Here is a 25211-nt window from a genome sequence, read left to right on the forward strand (position 1 = left end):
TAGTTCTCCTGTGTCATCTGTGACTGACATCACATCTTCAGAATCACAGTACACAGAATCACCATTGTCTAGTTCTCCTGTGTCATATGTGACTGACATCACATCTCCAGAATCACAGTACACAGCATCACCAATGTCTAGTTCTCCTGCGTCATCTGTCACTGATATCACATCTTCAGAATCACAGTACACAGGATCACCTCTGTCTAGTTCTTCTGTGACATCTGTGACTGATATCACATCTCTAGACTCACAGCACACAGGATCACCTCTGTCTGATTCTCCTGTACCAGATGTGGCAGCTGCTTCGACTGTACTAACATCATCACCTCTGAGTCTCTTCTCCACATCTCCTGTGTCACAACAAACAACCTCTGAGACATCATCTGTTTATGTGTCCCCAAGTGACTCTGCTTCTACTGAGCTATATTCAGATAAAACATCTGACTCATCTGAACAAACATCAGAACCAACTTCACCAGAATCATGGCAAACAACACTGTCATCATCATCATCATCTACACCAAGTGGCCCATCATCACCTGGGGGTTCTTCTGTATCATCCCTATCTTCTTCTGTGGCTTCTGCATCTGCTCTTTCTCTTGAAACAAGTCAACCTCTTGTGGCATCTGATTCTCCAGAATCACAGTACACAGGATCACCTCTGTCTAGTTCTCCTGCGTCATCTATCACTGATATCACTTCTCCAGAATCACAGTACACAGGATCACCTCTGTCTAGTTCTCCTGTGTCATCGGTGACTGATATCGCATCTCCAGAATCACAGTACACAGGATCACCAGTGTCTAGTTCTCCTGTGTCATCTGTCACTGATATCACATCTTCAGAATCACAGTACACAGGATCACCTCTGTCTAGTTCTTCTGTGTCATCTGTGACTGACATTACATCTTCAGAATTACAGTACACAAGATCACCTCTGTCTAGTTCTCCTGTGTCATCTGTGACTGACATCACATCTCCAGAATCACAGTACACAGAATCACCATTGTCTAGTTCTCCTGTGTCATCTGTGACTGACATCACATCTTCAGAATCACAGTACACAGAATCACCATTGTCTAGTTCTCCTGTGTCATCTGTGACTGACATCACATCTCCAGAATCACAGTACACAGCATCACCAATGTCTAGTTCTCCTGTGTCATCTGTGACTGATATCACATCTCCAGAATCACAGTACACAGGATCACCTCTGTCTAGTTCACCTGTACCATTTGTGACTGATCTCACATCACCGGTGTCCCAGCAGACAGAGACAATGGCTTCAAGTGTTCCTGTACCAACTGTGACGGCTGCTTCTGGCGCGACTGTGCTAACATCACCTATGAGCCCCATGTCCACATCTGCAGTGTCACAGCAAACAACATCTGAGACATCGTCTGTTTCTGTGTCACCAAGCGATTCTGCTTCTACCAAGCTATATTCATCTCAAACAGCCGTGACATCTGACATATCTGATCAAACATCTCCAGAATCACCGCCGTTCACCGACTTGTCATTTGCGTCAAGTGCATCTCCATCAGCTGTGACATCGCAAGAGTCACAACAGTCTGAAGCGTTCACTTCTGGGTTTTCTGTCTCAACTGTGACAGCTGCTTCTAGGATAACTCCGCTACCTATGAGCCCCGTGTCTACATCCCCCGTTTCTCGATTGTCATCGACACATGCAGCGTCTGCGTCACCAGGTGCTTCTCTTTCCACGGATATATTTTCCCCTCAAACCTTCACGGCATCCGAATCGTCTGACCAAACTTCGGGACCAACTTCATTCACTTCGACACATCCAGAATCGCGGCAAACAACACCGTCCTCCTCAGTACCCAGTGGCTCACCATCGGCTCAATATTCCTCACTGCCACCTGCAGCGACTTCATCATCGGAATCCATGGCTTCTACATCTGCCTCTTCACGCACAATATCCACTTTTACGTCTGAGCAGTCAAGCCACCTCACGCGCACGGAGGAAGCGACTCCCTCTGATTCTCTTGCATCAACATCTCCGAAATCTCAAGAAACAACGCCATCGTTGGCATCATCAGCATCGCCTAGTACGGCTTCCTCAACGCCATCGCAGGCCGTCGCGTCTTCAGCTTCACTGCCGACCGCGACGTTCTCGTCCATCCCCACGTTAACGACCGTCGCCCTGACCACAGCCGCCGAGTCTTGGGCCTCCGAAGCCCCGGCGACGCTGAACGAGACAATGGTCGCCAGGGCGGCCCCCGATCCTCGCTTATCCGACTCCCCCGACGAGCAGACGTTCAGCCTCAAGTTCAAAGTTCTCAACAAGGAGTTTGTCTCGGAGCTTAGTGATCGGAACTCGGGCGAGTTCCGACAACTATCAAGCGATTTGAATCAGGAGGTATGGAACATTGAGTGACTCCGAATGAATGTATGTTGGACATGCATTTACCGGTAAAGGCCGTTGTTCATCTTTGCAGTTGCGCATCTATTACGGAGTGTGCAGGCGGTGCAACTGCACCAGGACCCATGAGCCAGAGGGGCCCAGGTACCGGGGCCATGAAGAGTGAAAAATTGGTTCAGGGCGGCCCCCATTTTATTCCGTGCACCAGGGGCCCATTGCCAACCTTGCTGTAAAAACAGCGTATCGTGTTGAAGGATGAATCCTACATTTTACCTTTTAGCTACAGTATGTCTCAGCCAACAATAATCAATAGCAACAAAGAACTTTTTAGGAGGGCGGTCCTAGCGTTGGGATGCTTGGCCAAGCCCTGAATGATTATGAATAAGAAGAATAGGTTTTACCCTTTCTGGCAATAAAACAGGTGTTAAGATGTTCAAACGCCAAATATATACCTTTTGCAAGGAATCAAGTGTGCAATAACCACAGCTACTTGTGGTGAACATACAAGGGTAAAACCTATGCTTATTTTTAATACTTTGATACTGGCGAAAAAGTTCCCATGATATACCCTGAAAGAATGTTTCACATGCGGGAGTACGCTGACATAGCCATAACAGTTGCATGCGCACAAGGGGGTAACGGTGGAAAGCAGTGATCACGCTTACTTTACTGCCGGCTCCTGATCACCCATCGAATGGTAATCTTCATGAGCCCGAGCTCACCCAGACTCAAACAACAGTGAAGTGCAAAAAAGTGGTGCCAGGCTACCTAATTGTTGTCCTCCCAGAACGCTTTTAGCAAACTTACACAAGGAAAAAAGTGCGTATGTACGTTGAACTTCTTTCGCACCACACGTAGCCAGCCGTGCTAATTGGAGGTGCCTGTTTAATTATGCATCTTTGATGTGTGAAATCTTAATTGACATCCTGTGCATATAATGTCTTAGAAAATACTGTGCAGTATATCATTTAAACTAGTTTAATATGTACGGCCTATAGTGTGGTCGGGTGTCGAGGCCTAGTACCGTGCAGAGCCTCCGGCCTCGCCTAAATTGCCCACCCGGCTGAGGCTGGGTACTGGGGCCGTTACCCCCCCCCCCCCCGCGCTACAATAATACTGTCTAATCGCTATAATTTTATTATCTACCGACCCTATAATAGTAATTGCACACATTGGGGTGGGGGGGGGGAGTGAAGAGGACGTGAAACTTTGATGAATTTACCTCAGAGTCGCGTGTTAATGCGTGCGCATATTTTTAACGGGAATTAAAAATGGCGTCCACCCGGCAGCGAATGCGTCGCTACCCGTTGCCAGGGGCAACCGCCGTGGAAAACCAAACGGACCAATCGTGTCTCGCAAATCCCTCACATTTCGTCCAATGAAACTGCGTATGGTCCGGCGACACACAGACAGACACACACACAGACAGACAGACAGATTTGCGATTTTATATATATAAATTTCACTGAACTACTGGAATAGCATGTGAGCTATAATTGTGTGTGCCTGTTATATTGCATTCCACAGGTGAAATCCATTTACAAAAGCGGTCCGCTGTCGAAATACTTCAAGCGGAGCAGGATGCATTCGTTCAGGTGAGACTTCACCTTACATTCTCTCGCTCCCGAAGTTTGCTCAGCAGCAAGCGACAATCAGGTCAAGTCAAAGAAGCCATCACGGCCAGTGTCACTGGTGCCGTTTCACGTGGTTGTCTTTTTTTTGTTCTCATTTATATTTTGCTTAATTGCTGTACCTTTACATTCCTGCTTTTGTCCCCAGGTCACTGTTGCATCCTGGTCTCTTGAGTCCTCGCTTGGTTAAACAAAATCAACTTGATTAATCCCTGCCTCACCCACAAATGTCTCTTACAATACAATTGACCGTTCTGCTTGTCGTACGGCTTCTGATGTAGATGCAGTGCAACAACTTACAATTTCACATTCAGGTTATCAAGCCATATCCATACGGAAGAAGAAGAATTGATCGTTACACTCCTTTGAAGTGGTTTATGTAGCCTGCGGTGCATCTGTCGCTTACCATCGGAGTTGACCATCTCTGCTTTTCCAAACACATAGTTAAATCCAAAACAAACTATGAAGTCTTTGGCTCGCATCGTGATTGTCGTTTACACGTTTGGCCTTGTTTTTTTTGTTCCCTAGGGAAGGCTCGGTGGACTGCCACGGAACCCTAAAGTTTACAAGGCCAAAAGACAAAGACATCCTGGCAGAAGAAGTTCACGAGGAATTCCTTGATGGCACAAACGGAGGAAATGAATTGGGGGCATTCGTTCTTGCCTGTGGCAGCAACTCTGTGGATGGTGGGCATGACGGACGTCTTCCTGGTTTTCCAATTAATCCGAAACATCTGAATATTTGGCCTACTTACAAAGTTTTGGACGATCCAGATTTGTTTTGGCGTTGTTTCAGATTGATCTGAAAACGCGATATTTTAGGAAATGGCATCGCCCCTATCCCATCTCTTCTGCTCCTTTCCCAGCAAAGTGCCGTTACGTGGCGTAACTGTGACGACGTGTGAAATAACTTAAAAATATATATAACAGGATTAAAATATAGAAAGCTTTACATTACAATTACGGTTTTATTTATTTTACACACTTTGTATTCAAATGTTAATACTTAGAATTACTAAAATTATTACATTTCTTCTTGTAATTCATGGAAATTATAAGCAGTATATACATTTAAATTCGACAATATTATAATACAAGAATAAATGGGAAATTGGTCCTGAATATCAGATCATCCGATATCTTGAAATATTTGACCTGAAACCCACCCTGTGTAGGTGGAGTGTACGGATTTTAATAATAAGATGGCTGGCATTGTCGATATACAGCATAAAGAAAATGTGTAACAACCATTTTCCGATAACGGTGAAAGGCCTTTTGCTTTTTGAAATACCAAAATTTTATTTATCTCAGTAAAAGGCCCTTTGGGGTGGAGTTTATTTTATTTAAATTATTTGCCTGCCATAAATGTCCACTATTATTTGTGACCAGATCACTTCTTAAAAATAGCTACATAGCTCAGTGGGCCTTACCTGGTAAAATAAAAAAAATGTTTAGTTTTTCATAGATTGTAATTTTTTTGTGATTTGCTTCGCTTTCTTATACGTTGCACTCCTATCATGTTTTTGTACTTGTTTGTTGTAACATTCTGACCTGCCCCGACTGGACATGTGAAAATGAGCTTTATAGCTCATCGGATTCCTCCAGTATGAGTAAAAATTCTGATTTTGATAAATTTGGCAACCCGAGTTCGATTCCCGACCATGGCTAATTTTAGTGGCGTATGATATCTGAACCGGTCCAGGGCCCCCCTTCTCCAATTCTTACTGAAGTATGGTCCATGAGGGATGGTGACGTCAATTGAGAGCCCTTCATTCAGTAGTGGCTGATGATGATGATGATGAAGTTATTATCGAGCTGTTTATTATTAATATTTGCTGGTTTTCTCATTTTCAGACATACATCAGGATGGTGACAAATGTCAGCTCACGACACCGTACACATCCCTGACCGCCTCCTCCAGCGAAGCGAGTGAATCCGAGCAAAGCCATTCGCCTACCACCGCTGCTGATACCTCCACTCTGCTCGAGTCGGTACCAACAGGGATGTCACGTACCGCCCCTGTGACAACTGTGACGACTGTTTCCAAGACATCCGCACCGACTGCGACTTTGACATCACCGTCATCATCGTCATTGTCATCGTCAGCTGAGACTGCTGAGTCTACATCTCCAGTATCACAACAGAAAACATCTGGAGCAGCATCTGTGTCCGTATCGCTGAGTGATTCGGCTTCTACTGAGCAAATTTCAACACTGACTACCAATGCAATATCAGCATCATCTCCATACGAATCCACATCTCCAGAATTCTGGCAAACAACACCATCGACGTCAGCACCTACTGGATCTTGGACATCGATGGACTCTTCTGTATCATCTCCATCTGCTTCATCTTCCGTGTCTGTGGCTTCTACATCTCCTGTGTCTGAGGGCTCAAGTCTACCTCCAGCATCATCAGTTTCATCTGTCACATCTCCACAGTCACAGCACACAGGATCAGCACTGTCTAGTTCTCCTGTATCAACTGCAACTGATTTCACTTCTCCAGTGTCTCAACAGACTGAAACGTTTGCTTCGAGTCTTCCTGTGTCAACTGTGACAGCCACTTCTCGCGTGACCGTCCTAACATCATCGCCTATGAGCCCCATATCTGCTGCGTCTCAAGCCTCAAGTCAATCTCCTGTATCATCGTTTTCATCTCTCACATCTCCAGAATCAGAGTACACGGGGTCATCGTTACCAAGTGTTCCCATATCAACTGTGACCAATTTAACAATGTCACCTCTGAGTCCCTTGTCCACATCTCCTGTGTCACAACAAACAACGTCTGAGGCATCGTCTGTTCCCGTGTCACCAAGTGATTTTTCTTCTACTCGACTCCATTCGGCTCAAACATCTGACTCGTCTGAACAAACATCAGGACCAACTTTACCAGCATCATGGCAAACGACAGCATCTTCATCAGTGCCAAGTGGCCCATCATCGACCATGGTCTCCTCTGTATCGTCTTCCTTTGAGTCAACTGCGGTGTCTGAGGCTTCTACATCTGCTGCGTCTGAAGGCCCAAGTCAATCTCCGGTGCCATCAATTTCATTCGATGAAACTGCCACGTCTCCAGAATCGCCGTTGACCGACTTCTCATTTTCACCAAGTGCCCCTCTATCAGCTGCTACTGATGCCACTTCTGCAGTATCTCAACATACAGAAACGTTAATTTCAAGTGTTCCTTTGTCAACTGTGACGGCTGCTTCCAAAATAACTTCACTGACTTTTACGCAGCAAAGCGCATCCATAAGTCCCGTGCCTACATCTCCTGTTTCCCAATTATCAACAATACCAGCAACATATGTGTCGCCGAGTGGCTCTGCTTCTACCGAGCTATATTCTTCTACCGAGCTGTTTCCAACTGTCACGATGTCTGAATCATCTGACCTAACATCAGCATCATCTGAATCCACATTTACAGAATCGTGGCAAACAACGCCATCATCATCAGAACCAACCGGATCGTGGATGACTACAGACTATTCTTTATCACCGGATTCATCTCCAGTGTCCGTGGCTTCTACATCTCCTGTGTCTGAGGGCTCAAGTCAATCTCCAGCATCATCCCTTTCAGTCGTCACATCTCCAGAATCACAGCACACAGTATCAACGCTGTCTAGTTCACCTGTACCAACCGTGACTGATCTCACATCACCGGTGTCCCAGCAGACAGAGACAATGGCTTCAGGTGTTCCTGTACCAACTGTGACAGCTGCTTCTAGTGCTACTGTGCTCACATCATCACTGATGAGCCCAATGTTCACATCTGCAGTGTCACAGCAAACAGCATCTGAGGCATCGTCTGTTTCTGTGTCACCAAGTGATTTTATTTCTACCGAGCTATATTCATCTGAATCTCTTATGACATCCGATTCAACTGACCAAACATCAGGATTATCTGCATATGAATCCACATCTCCAGAATCGTGGCAAACAACATCATCGTCATCAGAACCAACTGGATCGTGGATTACTACGGACTATTCTTTATCACCGGATTCATTGCCAGTGTCTGTGGCTTCGACATCTCCTGTGTCTGAGGGCCCAAGCCAATCTCCAGTGTCGTCTGATTCTCCTATACCAGATGTGGCAGCTGCTTCGACTGTACTAACATCATCACCTCTGAGTCTCTTCTCCACATCTCCTGTGTCACAACAAACAACCTTTGAGGCAACATCTGTTTCTGTGTCCCCAAGTGACTCTGCTTCTACTGACCTATATTCAGATCAAACATCTGATTCATCTGACCAAACATCAGGACCAACTTCACCAGAATCATGGAAAACAGGGTCACCCTTGTCTACTTCTCCTGTATCAACCGTGACTGATCTCACGTCACCGGAGTCCCAGCAGACAGATACGTTGGCTTCCACTGCACCGATCACATCGGTCACAGCCGTTTCTGATCTGCCTCCGTGGATTGTGGTGTCATCCGCTACCTCGCCTGATGGCACCCTACCGTCTAGTGCTGAGTCACAACCAACGTCGGAGTCTGGGGCAGCCTCGACCGCAGTTTCATCAGTGACGGCGCCAACTCCTGCAGCACACACCGACAATTGCACGGCCGAGTCGTCAACATTCCTGGATGCGACCTCTCCATCAGTATCTTTAGAATCCCTGCACACAGCAGTAACGGTTGGTTCATCGGCGTCTACAGACATCGGATTTACATCGACTGGCCACTCCTCGGCGACCGCAGCATTTTCGTCATTGTCAGCTGCGGGGTTCATTCCTGTGCCCGGTTTTTCTCCCAGTGAGCAGCCGACGTCAGCGTCATCATCATCCTCACCGGAAGCAACGTCCTTCAGAACTTCTGAGCAGACCATCGCCGTGTCCCCACTTACACTGGGAACGTTTCCCACTTCACCGGAGCCGCCAAAGTCAACGCCGTCCACCGATTCATCGCCGCAGATCCCTGCGGAACGTGGCGACGTGTCGACAGAGCAACCGTTGACTCCGAGAGTGATGCCTTCTGATGAGGCACACACACCTTCCGTCGATGCCTCATCGTTCGCGTCACAGGTCACACCATCATCTCCGACGCAACCATCGTCGCGTTCGACTGATTACACGACTTCCGCATGGGTGTCAGGGTCTTCGCCTCTTCACAATGCATCAGCATTGCCTCCGCTTGGAGATTCCAAAGTCTCTCCAGGCGCGGACACCAGTTCGTCGGGGACGCCCGCACACACGGCGAGCGACTCTTCTTCTACCGGTCACACCTCTGCAGCGACGGATTCACCGACCGGTTCTGTGCCGCCTACATCAGAATCGGCACCACCAAGGCTGCCGCCACCACCGCCGCCGAAAGCGTCAACAGCCGACCCAACACAGACAGCGACGCACCCTCACACGCCTCCCGATTCGTCGGCGCACTCCACCGCCCGCACGACGCTGGCGCCGGACGCGCCGTCGACTACCGGCGACACGTCGACGCTTTCGGAGATGGCGCCGGCCAACTTGACGGCGATCTTTGCACCCGGCGATCGTGCGGAGCCGGACTGGGCAGGCCCAACAGACGGCGAGACCACCGCGAGCACGCCAGCGGCATCCACGACCTCCAGGCCGAGGAGGAGAAAGCCGGGCGGCAGGATGTTTACGCCGGCGGGCAACGGGACGTCGGCTCCGGCGACGGGGCCCACGGGCGCGACCACACAGGGGGAGCACGTGGCCACGACATCGTACCTCACCACCACGGGGGCTCCTCCGTTCTCCCCGACTCCGGCGGACGAACCGACGCCCCTAGAGTTTGTGCCGATCTACAACTTCCTGCTGCCGAGCGAGGGGCCGCTCGGCAGCGACCTGGACGACGAAACATTGAGGAATTTTACGGCGCACGTTCTGCAAGAGGTGGGAGCGACAATTGTTTGCTGCCACATTGTAGGGTTGTAACTGTGTATGTATGCATATGTAAAAAAACTATGTATGTCAACATTTGTATATAAACTATGCATGTAAAAAACTAAATATGGTCAAATCTATTGCCAGTTTGACACACGTTGAATTGTCTAGAGCAGGGGTCGTCAACCTACTTTGTCACGTTATTTGTTAAGGACGGCCGTCTCGTATTCACCACAGTCCATTGCGGCTCTTGATATATTGAGTTTTAGAGCAATATAACCACGACATTGTGACCTTAACTGAGAAAAGAATAGAGCAGCCATAGTGGAGCAATGGTCAGCACCACACTGGACCTCCAATTTGATTCCATCTCCCGGCGTGGCAGTTAAGACGAATGGGATACGTTTCTTAAATGGGTGTATTCGTCAGTAAATTCCACTGGAAGAAGCTACCGGTTTCTGACTTTCAAGAACATTTTTGAGACAAACAAAGACAAAGATCCCCTGTATATCCTTAACCGACTTTTGGGGCAAGTGCTATAAGCAGTCACCTGTGAAGGCCAACATCACGAACGAGGGGGTGGGTGGCCAGCACCACACCCGGCCGCCTAGGACCGGTTCTGAAAATCGTCACTGGTGTTGGCCATGAACCTGAATCGAACTCGGGTCGCCGGGTTCGTAGTGCAGCGCGCTAACTGCTACACTACCGCTCCCCTCAGTAGCGTGGCGTTGTTAAGTGGATTGTTACTTCTCGGGACCATGGGAGATGGGGCCAACTTGGGGAAGACGTTCATCCAGCAGCAGACAGATCGTAACAGCCGATGATGGTGCACTGCAAGCCTCAGTCAATGCTCTTACGCGGATTTATGTTTCAGATAACTCAGCTCATGAACAACACGGACCTTGAGAAGTATTCACACAACATGGATGTCTTCATAAGGTAGAAGCAACTCTGAAAAGACTCAGAAGACACCAGATGCAATGACAATAACACCGTAGTATGAATATTATTATGATTGAGCGGCAGGCTGGCACATTGCACTGGCGGAGCCAGTGGGGGGGGGATCATTGGGATTTATTTGTAATAAATCGGCATTTTGCCACCTCCACTGCCACTGTGTCGCATATTATTACGTGCCAGGGACTCTATGAGATGATAGGACAATAGTGTGAGTCCATAATTGGCAATAAGTAATGGCAAAGCACCTATAAGTGACTCACAGAATTGTGCGCAGTTGCGTCGACAGTACACAACTTCCCTGAAGGCATTCACCTTCAGTGAGCGCGATGCCGATCACACAACGCGGTTCGAATTCGACCCTCGGTCGATGGCCGTGCCATCGCCGCACACGCGTCGAATAAAAAGCAAGGGACAAGTCCTTACTTACTAACAACTCCTTTAATTTTTCATTGCTGGAGGGGTTGCCCCCCCTACTTGAAAATCCTGGATCCGCCATTGGCGCAGTGATAACCCTTATGCGTCGTAGCAAGAAGAACCTGGGCTAGATTACTGAAGCGGGTGTCTTTCTGTGTTGTGGAGTTTGTACATTCTCCCACGGTTCTGTAGCCAAAACTTGTGGTGTCATTGGTGTTGGCCAAACAATCGCAATTGCAGGTCCCTCCTGACTCAGTGTGGCTTCCCTGGGTGAATGAGAAAAGGTAAAATACGGCATTGTCAATCCACTACTGGATGAAGGCTTCCGCCATGCCACTTCAGTCATGTGGTTGCTTGACCATACTTCACCACGCAGGTCATTGGGGGTTGCTGACAAATATCCGTGCTCTTATTATACACCGAGAATCCCACCACGCGAATTGCAAATAAATACAAGCAAGCGCGAAAATATCCTGCGTATTTCTCAGTTGCACAAATGTGAACGTCCATTGTAACGTGCACTTCCCCCTTTTTGTGTTTATTTCCTCAAACAGAAATGTCTCGAATGAAACCTACTGCGTGACCATCGGGTAAGTGACGCGGTGCACTTCTTAAGCGCTGGTTCGTCTAGAGCAGGGGTCGGCAACCAAAATAACAAGAAGAGCCATTTCTTTCCAATTCGGTACAAAATTCAGTATTTCAAGAGCCGCAATGCATCTGAGTACATACTGTACATACGTAAATATTGTCAAGAAACAGCCCGTAAAGAGCCGCATGCGGCTCCGGAGCCGTAGGTTGCCGACCCCTGGTCTAGAGGAAATTCGTGCAAGCTCAGGCGACCGGGTGGCCGAGAGGTAAGAGCGTTGTTGAGTCGGCACTGCTGAGATCCAGAAGCTCGATTAAAATGGTTCAGCCACCCATGATGTTAGCCAGCTTCTCAAGCTTTGTGATTTTGTGGTCTCAGCCCATTTTGCTGGTCGACTGCACAAATAAAACATCAATAAATTTGATGTTCCACTTATTTGGCTAAATTCCAGCTCAGCGAATTGAAAATGTGTACGTAAGGGTTAGACTGTCACGTGACAAAAGCTCTCGCAGCAGAGTGCATGGGCGATCGTGTGAGTTAAATGCCAATGTGTGTTTTACACCTTCCTCCACCCGACGCAGCCAAACAGATTAAGTTGTCAGGTAAACAATCGTTCCAATGTATCATTGCGTCAGCACACCAGCACCTATATGGTGGAGAGCAATCCACACACGTGTAACAACTGAGTATGGACATTATGCTGGTAGGTGCATCCAGCATCATCAGACCATTGTCAGGATTGAACTCCTGCAGTGGAATATGAACTCCATCGTTGAGAGCCACTTGAATGAATGTTTTTTGGTAAAGGTCCTCTGAAATATCTCTTCTATAGCCATTGCTTGACACATGGGGGGGGGGGGGTTAAACTGTTCTGCGATATTTATAAATGAATTCTGTATCTCATTACATGACACCAAGCGTACAATTGGACTCAATTGAAGGAATTCGTAGGTCGGTCAAAGTCAAGATGTTATCGTAGCAAATGCTGTTGATGCCGTCCCAAATAAGTTGATGGGGTTTTGTTTTGTTTTGTTTTTTACACTCGGTGAAACCTCAAGAGACCAGGATAGTCGAATTGTCAAGAGTGGGCTGGATTACAGACATTCTAAACGCAAAACGAAAGGAAAAAGGAGAAGAAAAATAAAGTATCGAAGCAATGGCGCGAGATAGAAATGAGAATTAAAAAAAAACTGGCTCGAAAATATTGCACGAAAAATGAATCAAGGTTAAATATTAAATTCCCTGTAGCGTAAGTCACTAAACCTTTCTGTTACGAAAATCCACTCTGCTCCCAAAATAAACCTCTTGACCTTGTCACAGACACAGAGCATTGCGTTACTGTACAGCCCTGTCTGCATTCACTGCTGGATGAAGGCCTCTAGATCACGGAAATTATGTGACCATACTTCCAATGCTGCTCAGTGCCGATTGATGAAGGTATAGAACATTTGGGAGTATGTATGTTGAACTTCTTTCGCACTGTACGTAGCCAACCATGCTAATTGGAGGTGCGGGGGAAGGACGACAAAATAAATTAGTTTTCAACATAGATGAGTTAAAAGTGCAAAGCTCCAGTGGCTTCCTAATATTGGAAGGACGGCCATAGAAGCACATCAGAAAGCATACGATGTGGTGACCGTCTCTGTTCGATGGCCAGCCAAAAGCCCCTGCTGCGAGGATGACCAGAGGTCACGTGATGAGGGTTTAAGCTCCTTGACAAAGGAGCTTAAACCATCGAGGATGACCAGAAGTACAGCACAGGAACGATTTCACCGCACTGCTCTCTGCCGCGTGCCACCACATAGTCCCCGCAAGTCCCACGTTGACCTATTTTCCAAGCGCTCTGCGGACCAGGAGCAATCGTTAACACGCTCGCTCAAATTTTGCCTTCACAGGTTTACGAACGGGACCACGGTGGAGGAGTTCTTCCGGAACAACACGGAGTACGCGTTCGAGACGGTGCTCTCGCGTCTCGACCTCAACTCGACCTCCGTGCTGTCCGGGTGGCAGCCGACCAACGTGTCGTGCATCGAACACGGTGAGGCGGAGTGTTGCCTCGGGAGCTCTGGCCCAGCGGCTACGGCGTCGGAGCGCTGAGCCCGGCACCGCTGAGAGCATGGATTTGAATCCTGGGTACTATATTAGCCACCGCCACCTGTGATTAATTCGGGTTCTCGAATATAACAAGTCGATGGTCATGTGCAGTGAGGTGACTGAACATGGCTGATCTGGGAATTAAAATCTCAGTTTGATTGTCACGTGATGACACATGCCAATCTCATAACAGAGTGTGTGTGAATGTGCACGGTAGTGGAGAGTGGTAGTGCAGCGGCTAACGTGCTGTGCCACAAACTTGGCCACCGGAGTTCCAACGATTATCTGAACCGGTCCTGGGCCCCCCCTAGGTTAACTCAGCCTCAAACGAGTTCCTGGTGTGGTGTGTTTATAAACTGCTACTAGGGAGACAAAGGCGGCCAGGCGTAATGCTAGCCACCCACCGCTCGTGTGTTGTGCTGGCCTTCATAGGTGCTCGTTAACAGCAGCTTCTATAAACGTCTGTAAAGGCTATACGGGGGATCTTTGTCTTTGTTTGAAAGTACGCCCCGTATTGTATGAAGATAAAAAGTCGGAGCAAAGGGGTTTACAAAATAATTTATGTCAAACTTTGTTATGCTGCCACACCAGGTGGCAATCCTCGGCGAGATTTCCGAATGGATTCTTCATCCCATCCATGATATCTAGTGGTCCAATTGGAATAATTGGGGGAAAAGTAAATATATATACTAGCAGGAAGTACCCGGCGTTGCCGGGATCTTAAAAATATTTCAAAACTACTCTTAAAAATCTAACAGCAGTGCATACTGTGGTGCTACCTGCTATAGTTACAGCAGTGCATACCGACTATGGTGGTACTTGCTATGATTAGAGCAGTGCATACCGACTGTGGTGGTACTTGCTATGATTAGAGCAGTGCATACCGACTGTGGTGGTACTTGCTATGATTACAGCAGTGCATACCGACTGTGGTGGTACTTGCTATGATTACAGCGGTGCATACAGACTGTGGTGGTACTTGCTATGATTACAGCAGTGCATACCGACTGTGGTGGTACTTGCTATGATTACAGCAGTGCATACCGACTGTGGTGGTACCTGCTATCACTACAGTAGTACATGCTGACTCTATAGCAGTATTTATCGACTGTATAGCACAAAGTACTCGCCTGACAGAGTGGCGTGGTGAGGCCTAGTTCCGTGCAGAGCCTCCGGCCTCGCCTAGATTATGGCACCTTGGAAGGCTGCAGCTGGGCTGCTACCCCTAAGCCCCCCCCAACCCCCAGCCACAATCTCCACGGCCGCTCTGCAGTAATATGTACGGCCTATAGTGGTAGCATCTAGCGACTGTATAGTAGTAATAACTGCACGCATCGGGGTGGGGGGGACATCACACAGTGAAGAATTAACGTCAGTATTTAGTGTATTTTTAAAGCATTTTTAACGCAAAATAAATTGTCCCGCTCACTCCCACCGAAGGCGTGCGACTTGGCATGGGCCGTCCCCCCCACCAAAGGCGCCTGAGTTGGTATGGTCGTGCACGTGTCATAAATAAATAAATAAAAGGGAAGCGCACATTCGTACTAAATCGCTCATTTAACTCATTTTAAGTTGACGAATGTGAAAAAGGAACAGCGCTTGCTCACCGCGGGTTTTACGGCGTGGTTTCTGGTTATTTCTTTTTTTACGTAAACCCACACACACACACAAGTTTTGACTTTTATATATATAGAAGAAGATACACATTTTATATATATATACACAAAATAAATGTAATTAATAAATCTACCAATGTCGACACATCATCACAACCTTACCATAACTTCCTTGGTCGAGGGACACGACGCACCGATCAGGCACTGGGAATAAAATTGGAACAAGATCGACAAAGGAAGATAAAGATGAAGTCGAGGCATTGCTTGGCACGGCCGACCGCTGATGAGCTGAAACGGGAGTCGTGCGGGAAGACCTCCGATCGAGGGCACACGACCATACGACCATGACGATTGTGCGTACGGCATGTATGTTGAACTTTGTTCGCACCGTACGTAGCCGACCACGCTAATCGGAGGTGTGGGGGAAGCACAACAAACTAGAAACAAGAAGCAGTTCTAAATAAATGAGTTTGTGAATCGAGATGATTTAAAAGTTCATAGCTCCAGTGCAGTGGCGTCTCCTGCAAAATCTCTCAGGGGGGGCAAATGTCTGGATGATTGATAAGGATAAGGTCCACCCATGCAATGGATAAATTAACAGCTTAAGCATGTAAAGGCAACTTCACTTCTTTAATATTAATGAAAAATAAAGTGACTCTTACAATACATCTTGTTTGTTTCTATACTCACTATTAATATACAATCCACTCAAGTTTCTTTTATTAAAGATTCCACTAGGTGGCGATAAATTATATTGTTGGATGAAACGTGCTTACGTATGATGACGTAAGCACGTTAGGGCGAGCCCTCCCGGAAGCCATAGAGAATGCATTGCAGCGCCCCCGTTCGAAAAAAAACATCTTTGAATGTAAGTCTATGGGACCACTCGGGGCGATTCTCAGCCGGAGTGAAATCGCCCAAAAAGAGGCGGTACTCCACAGAACGTGACATGACGCTGATTGGACTATATCCAGAGGCACAGTGACGGCTAGCGTGACTCTGTGGTTGAATGACAATGCGTCGCCCAATCGCCCTAATGAAGAAACCGACCCTGCTCCAGTGGCTTCCTCATATCGAATGAAAGGGCACGATATGGTGAGCGTCTCGGAGGCTTTCGATCGCTCGATGTGTCGGTGACACGGGACGGACTAACTACCGAGTACCGTGTTGACACGGACGTGGGTTGTGACCACCGGCGTGACCTCCAACCAACCTCCCCCGCCTCTCTCGGCAGGAGTGATGCTGAAAGACGTGGAGGTTTTGGGCGGGTCGGTCATCTGGCCCGTGCTCATCACCCTGCTGAGTCTGCTCGCCCTCTTCCTCCTGATCCTCCTCATCTGCCTCATCCTGGTCAGTGGGGCTCAGGGACATGTTCCCATAGACTTCAATGTTAAAGGCTCCCATAGACTGCATTGTTAAATCCTCCCATAGACTTCAATGTTAAATCCTCCCATAGACGTCAATGTTAAATCCTCCCGTAGACATCAATGTTAATGCTCCCATAGACTTCAATGTTAAATCTTCCCATAGACCTCAATGTTAAATCCTCCCATAGACTTCAACGTTAAATCCTCCCATAGACTTCAATATTAAAGGCTCCCATAGACTTCAATGTTAAATCCTCCCATAGACCTCAATATTAAATTACCCCATAGACTTCAATGTTAAATCCTCCCATAGACTTCAATGTTAAATCCTCCCTTAGACTTCAATGTTAAATCCTCCCATATACTTCAATGTTAAATCCTCCCATAGACTTCAAAGTTAAAGGCTCCCATAGACCTCAATGTTAAATCCTCCCATAGACTTCAATGTTAAATCCTCCCATAGACTTCAATGTTAAATCCTCCCATAGACTTCAATGTTAAATCCTCCCATAGACTTCAATGTTAAATCCTCCCATAGACTTCAATGTTAAATCCTCCCATAGACTTCAATGTTAAATCCTCCCATAGACTTCAATGTTCAATCCTCCCATATACTTCAATGTTAAAGGGTCCCATAGACTTCAATGTTAAATCATCCCATAGACCTCAATGTTAAATCCTCCCATAGACTTCAATGTTAAAGGCTCCCATAGACTTCAATGTTAAATCCTCCCATAGACTTCAATGTTAAATCCTCCCATAGACCTCAATGTTAAATCCTCCCATAGACTTCAATGTTAAATCCTCCCATAGACGTCAATGTTAAATCCTCCCATAGACCTCAATATTAAATTCTCCCATAGACTTCAATGTTAAATCCTCCCATAGACTTCAATGTTAAATCCTCCCATATACTTCAATGTTAAATCCTCCCATAGACGTCAAGTTAAAGGCTCCCATAGACCTCAATGTTAAATCCTCCCATAGACTTCAATGTTAAAGGCTCCCATAGACTTCAATGTGGTGGGGGAGCATCCGCCCATGGCGCAGGGACACGTGGCGCACCACGAACAGTTTGCCGGCTACCATCGCACAACAACCACAATGCTAACGCCACGGCATCACCATTATCACAACCGCCCGCACCATTACCACCACGACATCACCAATGCCACCTCCACCACCAAAAACAACCACCACCGCATCAACGTGACCAACATTATCACCCTTTTATTCTGTGCGCCCTCTGCGTTTACATGTTTCGCACGACAAGTCAAACTGTCGCTGTGATTCTTAGAGCTGAAACATTTTCCATATCAAGCATCAACACCAAACTTTTTGTGCAGTTTTTGGCTTCCTGAGTCGAAACCATCCACTCGCTCACTCTGTTTACGAGCCCACTTTAACCAGAGGGCAGCTGCCTAGACCCAAACCCCAAGTTCCCAGCGGTACCAGATGCTCGTGTACGTAAGTATGTATGCTGAACTTCTTTCGCGCCGTACGTAGCCAACCGTGCTAATCGTGTTTGCGTGCTGCATGAATCTGTGACCGTGCGTGCGGATCGACGCTCAGGCTCGGCGACGCAAGCTCAAGTACAGCGTGGACGAGGTGGGCATCTCGTACCGCACGCACGACCTGCGCCCGTGGAGCATTGGTGGCATCCCGCACGTGCTCTACGAGACTGCCATGGAGACGCCGCCCCCCTTCGACGCCGGCGATGCGCAGGTTCGCAATGCGGAGCCGGCGCTCGCCCGCCTGCCCGCCCGCCCGCTCGCTCCCTCGCCCGCCCACTCTCGAGCTCACGCGAGCAAGTTGGCACAACCGCCAGATGTATAATGAGAACAATAATACTAATAATAACGATAATAATGATGTTTTGCCGCGGCATCTGTGCGATTTGCACCACGGAAAACTGTAGAATTTGCTATGCGAATTTCCAAAAAATAATAATGGCCACTTTTGGCACACATCGTCATGCTCCGTTCACTGCTGGACGAAGGCACCCCCCCCCACTCCCCTCCCCCCTAATCTGCTACCATCTTTCACGGTCATGCGCACGGGATGATTTCATCGCTCCATCTCTGCGGTGGACGTCCCCCTCGTTTGCGTAATTGCCTCCGTTTAGCTGCCACTGCAACGTTGGTCTCGTCCAGTGCCGGTCTTGTCCAGTGCCGATTCAAACATTACTCGCCACTGATGGCAGACGTAGCCAGGACATCATGTGACCGGGGTGACCGGGGTCACTGGGTTCACGGGGTCACCGGGTTCGCAGCGGAAGTGCCACCAGTCGTGGCCAATTCATCGTGGGTTGTGAACAGGGCACAATCCCCCGCGGTGATCGGATTACTCATCGGGTGTTACTTTTGCAGGTATCGTTGGCAGAGCCAGAGCAAGGCACAATCGACAAGAGCAAGTTAGTGGTGAGTCGACGAGAAACTCCTCCACATGCTCGCTAGAGAGAGGCCTTGTGCTTCAATGGAGCAACACCGTTAAATAGCATGGTCTACTCTACTGCTAAGTTTTTGTGTCCGAAATACGGAACGTTTGGCTCCATGTGCCAGGAGCCTCTTGAATTCAGTTCATGAGGAATCTAGAATTCAGTTCTTGAGGAGTGCGGCGAAACGTCGGACATCGCAATTCCGCAACCTCCAATCTGCCACAGGTGCCCTCCTTCCGTGTCGAGCCCCACCATAGGACTATGGAATTTCCACCGCTGGCTCACGGACACTGACGGATACAAATGATGAACCACGTTCGTTATGAGAAGGAAAGCACTTTTGACCTGACGTTTTTTTGACCTTTGACCCCGTATTTTCTACGAGCTGTCAAACCAGTGAGGGTTCATTTGACATGTTGACATCGGAAGGGGAGCCAAGTGGTTTTAGTTAACATGGCTGCTGAAAAATTGGCAGCCATTAGTGAATCGCTCTTGATGTGACCCCCAGGTATCGGTACGAAGTGACGTCTTGGCATGTACATCAGGTATTATGATCTGATTAGCTTGAACATGCCTCACACGGTCGTGCTCGTGTTAGGGCTGCAGGCTGCCCGTTATAAAGCAAACTCAGCAGAATTGTAGGGTCCCATTGTAGCTCAAGGGATTCATGGCACAAAAATAAATAGGGGCGCAGCGTATATCACCTTGAACTCATTTCTTCAGAACTGTGTTTAGTTTGTTGTCCTTCCCCCATACCTCTGATAAGCACGGTTGGCTACGTACGATGCGAAAGGTCAACATACATACATAATACCCTGCTTGCCTTCTTTCCTGTCTCTTGATTGCTCACCCGATACCGTCTTGTGTTGCCTGAAATGCATATAGTCATCAAACTAAAATTAAATAGTAAATATTTGACCAGGTAAGGCCCACTGAGCTATATAGCTCTGTTTCAGAAGTGACCTGGCCACAAATGACAACTCAACGAAGTGGCTTATCGTGTGGCAATTTATGGCAGCCAAGTACTCTAAACGCGTGATATTGATTCTAAATGTGGAGGGGAAAACATGTAAACACCAAATATACAGCAGGCGTCAAAGGGTCGGGATCGAACCCACGACCTCCTGTGTACCAGGCGAGGGAGTTAACATCTGCTAGCCACCGCGGCGCTCCGTGGGTCACCTGGGCCACCTCAGAGGTCCCATCTCGTGAGGCCTGACAACAAACCAGACTCAGATCAGCAGCTCGGAGCCACAAAAAATGTGTTATATTATTACTGATGCCAGTATGATAGAAGCTCACCGCTCCTTTTTGATGTGGCTGCTGGGTGGGCGGTGGGAGGGGGAGGGTCGGCTTGGCAGCACCTTCGTGACACTCGTCTGTGGTTTGGCTTCCCCAGTGTCACCACGCCGGCTGTGCACACTGTCAGATTAACCACAACTGGCAAAGGGGGCCACGGGTGCCAAAGGCCGAAGGCCTTCAAAGGGCCCTTTGTTCTCACGGGGAAACGAACCGCGCTCTCACGCACGGCCAGGGTACACGAACACCGTGACCAGGACAGTCGTAAACCCTAACGACCTCGTCCCTCGTGGGACGAGCGGCATCCTCGCCTGGTCATTAGCCCCAGGACTCCTTGATGTGTTCTAACACAAACAAGTTTGATACACTAGGGTAGAGGTGTACTTAGTCATTTTGCTTGATTTTTTTACACTTAAAATGTGTGTGTTCCCGTCGTGCCAGCAGGTGTAATATTTAGTTATTACTTTTGCCAACAGTCGCGCCCGGAAAGTCGGCAAACGCTAGGCCTGCTGCGCACTGGTGGTTTGCAGAAATATTGTAATAACCTTGCATTCTTACATTCTATATTGATGAAGAAAAACTAAAATAATATAACTTTATCGATGCCGAGGCTCCCACAAGGGCATACGGGAGGGCGTGTGGCACAGTTTGGCGCCGGCTTTCACAAAATGCGGTCGTGTCGCTACGGTCCTCTGCGGTGAGTACAATGTCTTTAACAACAATGGCACTACGCCTCTGCAACTTGCAGACGTCTCGCAACGGGAAAGTCGTTAAACCCATACTGCTTGATATTATTTGTTCTGGAAAGCTCCTGACGACTGAGGTTCCACGTGCTGTGCTTCTCTTCAGGTGTCCATATGAGCCTCTTGCCGGCCTGCGCCGGCGGGAGACCACCACGTCTTGCAGCGGTAGCAAGCGGGGCCATGTGGGAACGCCGTCAACGCAAAACGAGATCCACGGGCGGACGCAGTTCAGGCTGAGGTGGACAACAACGAGGCTCACGTCACCACCTCCTTGAAGCCAGGGTCCACACCTGAAAGTGATCGGTTGGATGCAACCTGGTTGGATGCAACTGAATGGCTCAATCGGTTGCTTGCAGGAGAGACAGGCTCAACTTTCCAAGCGACCTGTTTGGCGATTTGCAGCGACGTACTTCATCGCGTGACACATTCACAAACTATTATTGGTTAACTTAAGGCGTTGGTTTTATTCTTGACTACCTGGAATTTTTTTCTTGTCCTGGCGACGTGTAACGTGGTTTCAAGCGAAACGTCATTTCTAATTGCTGAAGTTGGTTGTTAGAATTGTCCTTCAACTGAAACGATAACCATTGGCGCGTCGTCAAATGCTCGTACACGTGTCAATTCAATTAGTTTTCACAACCAACGTGGCCTCACTCAAAACATTAATGACGATTGGTTGTTACGATCCTGACGTAGGTGAGGTCGGGGGTAGGGTAGTTAATCAGAAAATGGGTGGGGCTATACTGTAAAGGGCATAGCCAGACACGCCCTTGCCGCACTCAACTACTTGCTCACATGTGGACAAAGCAGTTGCAGGCAATTTTCAAAAGCTACTTGGTTGGGCAATTGATCTCTCCGGTGTGGACCCGGCTAAACAGATGAGCGCTCAAAATATAACGTGCACATTTTACCACCTCGGGAAATAAAGCAATTTTAAAAGGTTCAAAGGGAAATTTTGATTGAGATACAACGGTGCTGCACATCTGGGCCCTCGTTACGTTTACTCAAAAACATTCCAGGGTATAATTTTAGGGGCTTGAATGTAACGCCCAGTAAGGTTAATAGCACAAGGCAATGTCATCATTTTCATGAGGATTTTGGATTGTCGAAATTTGTTGACGTGCGCACAACTCTAATGGCGCCCATTCTGGACGATGTAGTTGCAACGTCGTCTGCAGCTCAACGTTGCGTATCCGTTGCATGCTGTAGACTGAGATATAGGCGGACGTGTGAACGTCTAGTAGAAAGTCACAGTTACACCATCGTGCACGAATAGGATTACTGGACAAGCACAAATCGCACGCACGGCTTGAAACGTGGGGAAATGCTGTCAGAGTAAAGCGAATGTGTACGCGATGTTGTGAAAATATCTGATTTGTGAACATCTGTGGAAAAATCACAGTTGACACCATGCACGTATACCGTGGTTAGTTGGTCAGGGCGGATTTGCGACGGTCGGATATGCGACGTTGTACGGTACAACCACTTGCATCTGCCACACAAGCCAACCATTTGTCTTCCGACTAATGTGACAGAAACCCCCCATGAACTGGAAGATAATGCGTGTTGTAGGTGAGGACAAGATAGCGTATACTGTGATGCTAACGTATATTTAGCCTGCAGAGCATCTCGGCATAAAGCCCACTGTTGTTTGGGAGCCTAAGAGAGGCGTGCATATGCACAGCAACACGATCTATGCACCGGTTTTTACAAAGGGCATTTTAAAATTGGTACTTGTGAACCAGATTTGCAATAAATTAACTGCTTATTCCTTAAAGCTTAAGGCTGTAGATCAAATGTATAACTTTCCTAGTTCTCCGCTGATTGTGTGCCTTCAGTAATGCTCTCAAGGTAGATATCGTATTGTTGCGTTCAGTGGGTAGCTCAGTGGCCTCGCGATGGCGAGCAGCACATCTGGGCTTCGAGATCAACTCAGAAGTGCTTTGGCGTAGCACATGGTCGATGTCAGCCTCTTCACTCGCCCTCGGGGTTTCGTCCCAATCGTCATATCGTTGCCACGTCACGGGATGAAGAATCCGGAGGAGTGCAACCGTTCGGGTTGGAGATCGGCCCGTGGAAGTAGACACGCCGTGACGTTCCCACCCGGCGGCCGTCACGCGCCCGGGAGACGAATGTTGTCGCACGACAGTAAGGAGCATGGGAGATTGAGTCGGTCACTCGCCGCAATAAAATCATTCTGATGGCGTTGGCCGGGTGGCTCGCGGGGTTCATGAGGTCCACGTGGAAGCCATGAGCCCCAGTGGTGGTGCCAGGCAAACGCAAAATAAGCAAAAGCATAGGGCCCGAAAATAGCTCAACGAGTACCCACATTCACAGAACAAAGGGATGTGCCACATGGCTACTCGAATTCAGATCCGAATGTGAGGTTATATAAAGCCAATTTTATATAAGCCCATTAATCTCTGTCATCTCTATCTTGTCTGTAGCTGCCTTCTCTCATCTCACTACATTTCTGTCCCGTGTGCTCGGCGGCATGATGTCCGACGTTTTGCAACCACGTGCTGGGAGTTTATGCAGGAACTCCTGAACGTAGAGATAGCTAAACAAGCTCGCGGCACGTGGAGCGAAACGTCGGACATCATCCCAAGTTTAATTGATGATTGGAAGCGTGCTTCCTTGCAGGCCTTTAAAATGAGGACAAACATAATGGATCGACAAAACAGACACAACCGCATTCAATTGAGTTTAAATGTACTTAAAATAGGTGCAGACTAGCAAATAAAACATAAAGCAACATGACAATGAATTAAAAATACTATTGCAGTTACATGCATTGTGTGGGCGGACCGAGGGACACGGTGGTTAGCGGACTGCACTATGATCCCAGCAACTTAAGTTCGATTCCTGACCGTGATAAGCATCAGTGGCGAGTGATATCTTAAAAAAAAAAGATTCTTACTGCCACCCCCCCCCCCCCCCTTAGCAAAGTGGACTGACTGGCGTGGTGAAGTATGGTCGAATGTGGGATCATCCAATATTGGATTTAAAAATGCTTAGAAGTTGCTACGTTTTATCATTATTATTATAATTGCACATCATGGTAGATTTTGACACAATTGCAAATACAAGGATTGCTTGACGATGATTTAAATCGGCGTACGCAAGTACTGCACTGTTAAGAGTTGAGTTGCATTTGTATATATTGGGCAATGATAGCAAGAGGAACATTGTGATTTTGAACACGCAGGAATTGCTGTGACGGTACTGTTCTCTGTGAATTTGCATAAGCATTGTTGTCCTCTTCGAATTTTAGTAATAAATTTGCTGCTCACGTACGATCGAAAAGTCACACCGCATCTGCCTGAACTCAATAACTTAGCAACGTCACGGATGAAGTCTCAACCCATCTTAGCACCTCTTCTTTACGCACGGGCACACGTAAGTATTTTACCACCAAAGAATTTGTGTAATAATATTGGGGGTCGTTCGGTAAAGTCACGTAGATAGGTTCAAAGATAATAACAAAACAAAAATAACGAAAAAACGACGACGTTTCGATCGCAACGCGAGCGGTCGTCTTCCAGGTAAAGGGGGGTTAGCTTCAAATTGCGATCGAAACGTCGTAGTTTTTTGTTATTTTATTTGAACCCATCTACGTGACTTTACCGAAAGACCCACGAATATGAATCCCTGCAGTCACGAAAGCTTTAATTCGAAAATGTGAGACGCTCTTCATACAAATGATCACGTTAACATTGTAGTGATCTTTTTTGTATCAAATTGAGCATGGAGACGTCTGAACAATCCGTGAAAAAACAACCTGGGAGAAATCCGCAAGCTCAACCGTATTGCCTCTCAAACTCGTTGTTAAG

General features: G+C 47.6%; 2 protein-coding genes and 1 long non-coding RNA gene across 3 annotated transcripts in view; 2 read left to right on the top strand and 1 right to left on the bottom strand.

Annotated features, from left to right (window-relative positions):
* Positions 1-25211, bottom strand: part of LOC144731553 (procathepsin L-like) — a 429171-nt gene that overhangs the window by 90912 nt on the left and 313048 nt on the right. The gene's annotated exons all lie outside the window — the stretch shown is intronic.
* LOC144731384 (uncharacterized) lies at positions 1026-18202 on the top strand. Its single transcript, XM_078612402.1, has 9 exons — positions 1026-2383; positions 3914-3981; positions 4546-4703; positions 5871-9871; positions 10737-10801; positions 11791-11826; positions 13718-13860; positions 16767-16882; positions 18197-18202. The coding sequence occupies exons 1-9, from the start codon at positions 1148-1150 to the stop codon at positions 18200-18202; spliced, it is 5829 nt and encodes a 1942-aa protein (XP_078468528.1). The 5' UTR covers positions 1026-1147.
* On the top strand, positions 18484-24688 carry LOC144731543 (uncharacterized). Its single transcript, XR_013587966.1, has 3 exons — positions 18484-18624; positions 19269-19319; positions 21485-24688. It is a non-coding gene; the product is annotated as an uncharacterized LOC144731543 (long non-coding RNA).

The sequence above is a fragment of the Lampetra planeri genome, chromosome 39 (genome assembly GCF_965212315.1).
Source record: "Lampetra planeri chromosome 39, kcLamPlan1.2.h2, whole genome shotgun sequence".
NCBI classification, from domain to species: Eukaryota; Metazoa; Chordata; class Hyperoartia; order Petromyzontiformes; family Petromyzontidae; genus Lampetra; species Lampetra planeri.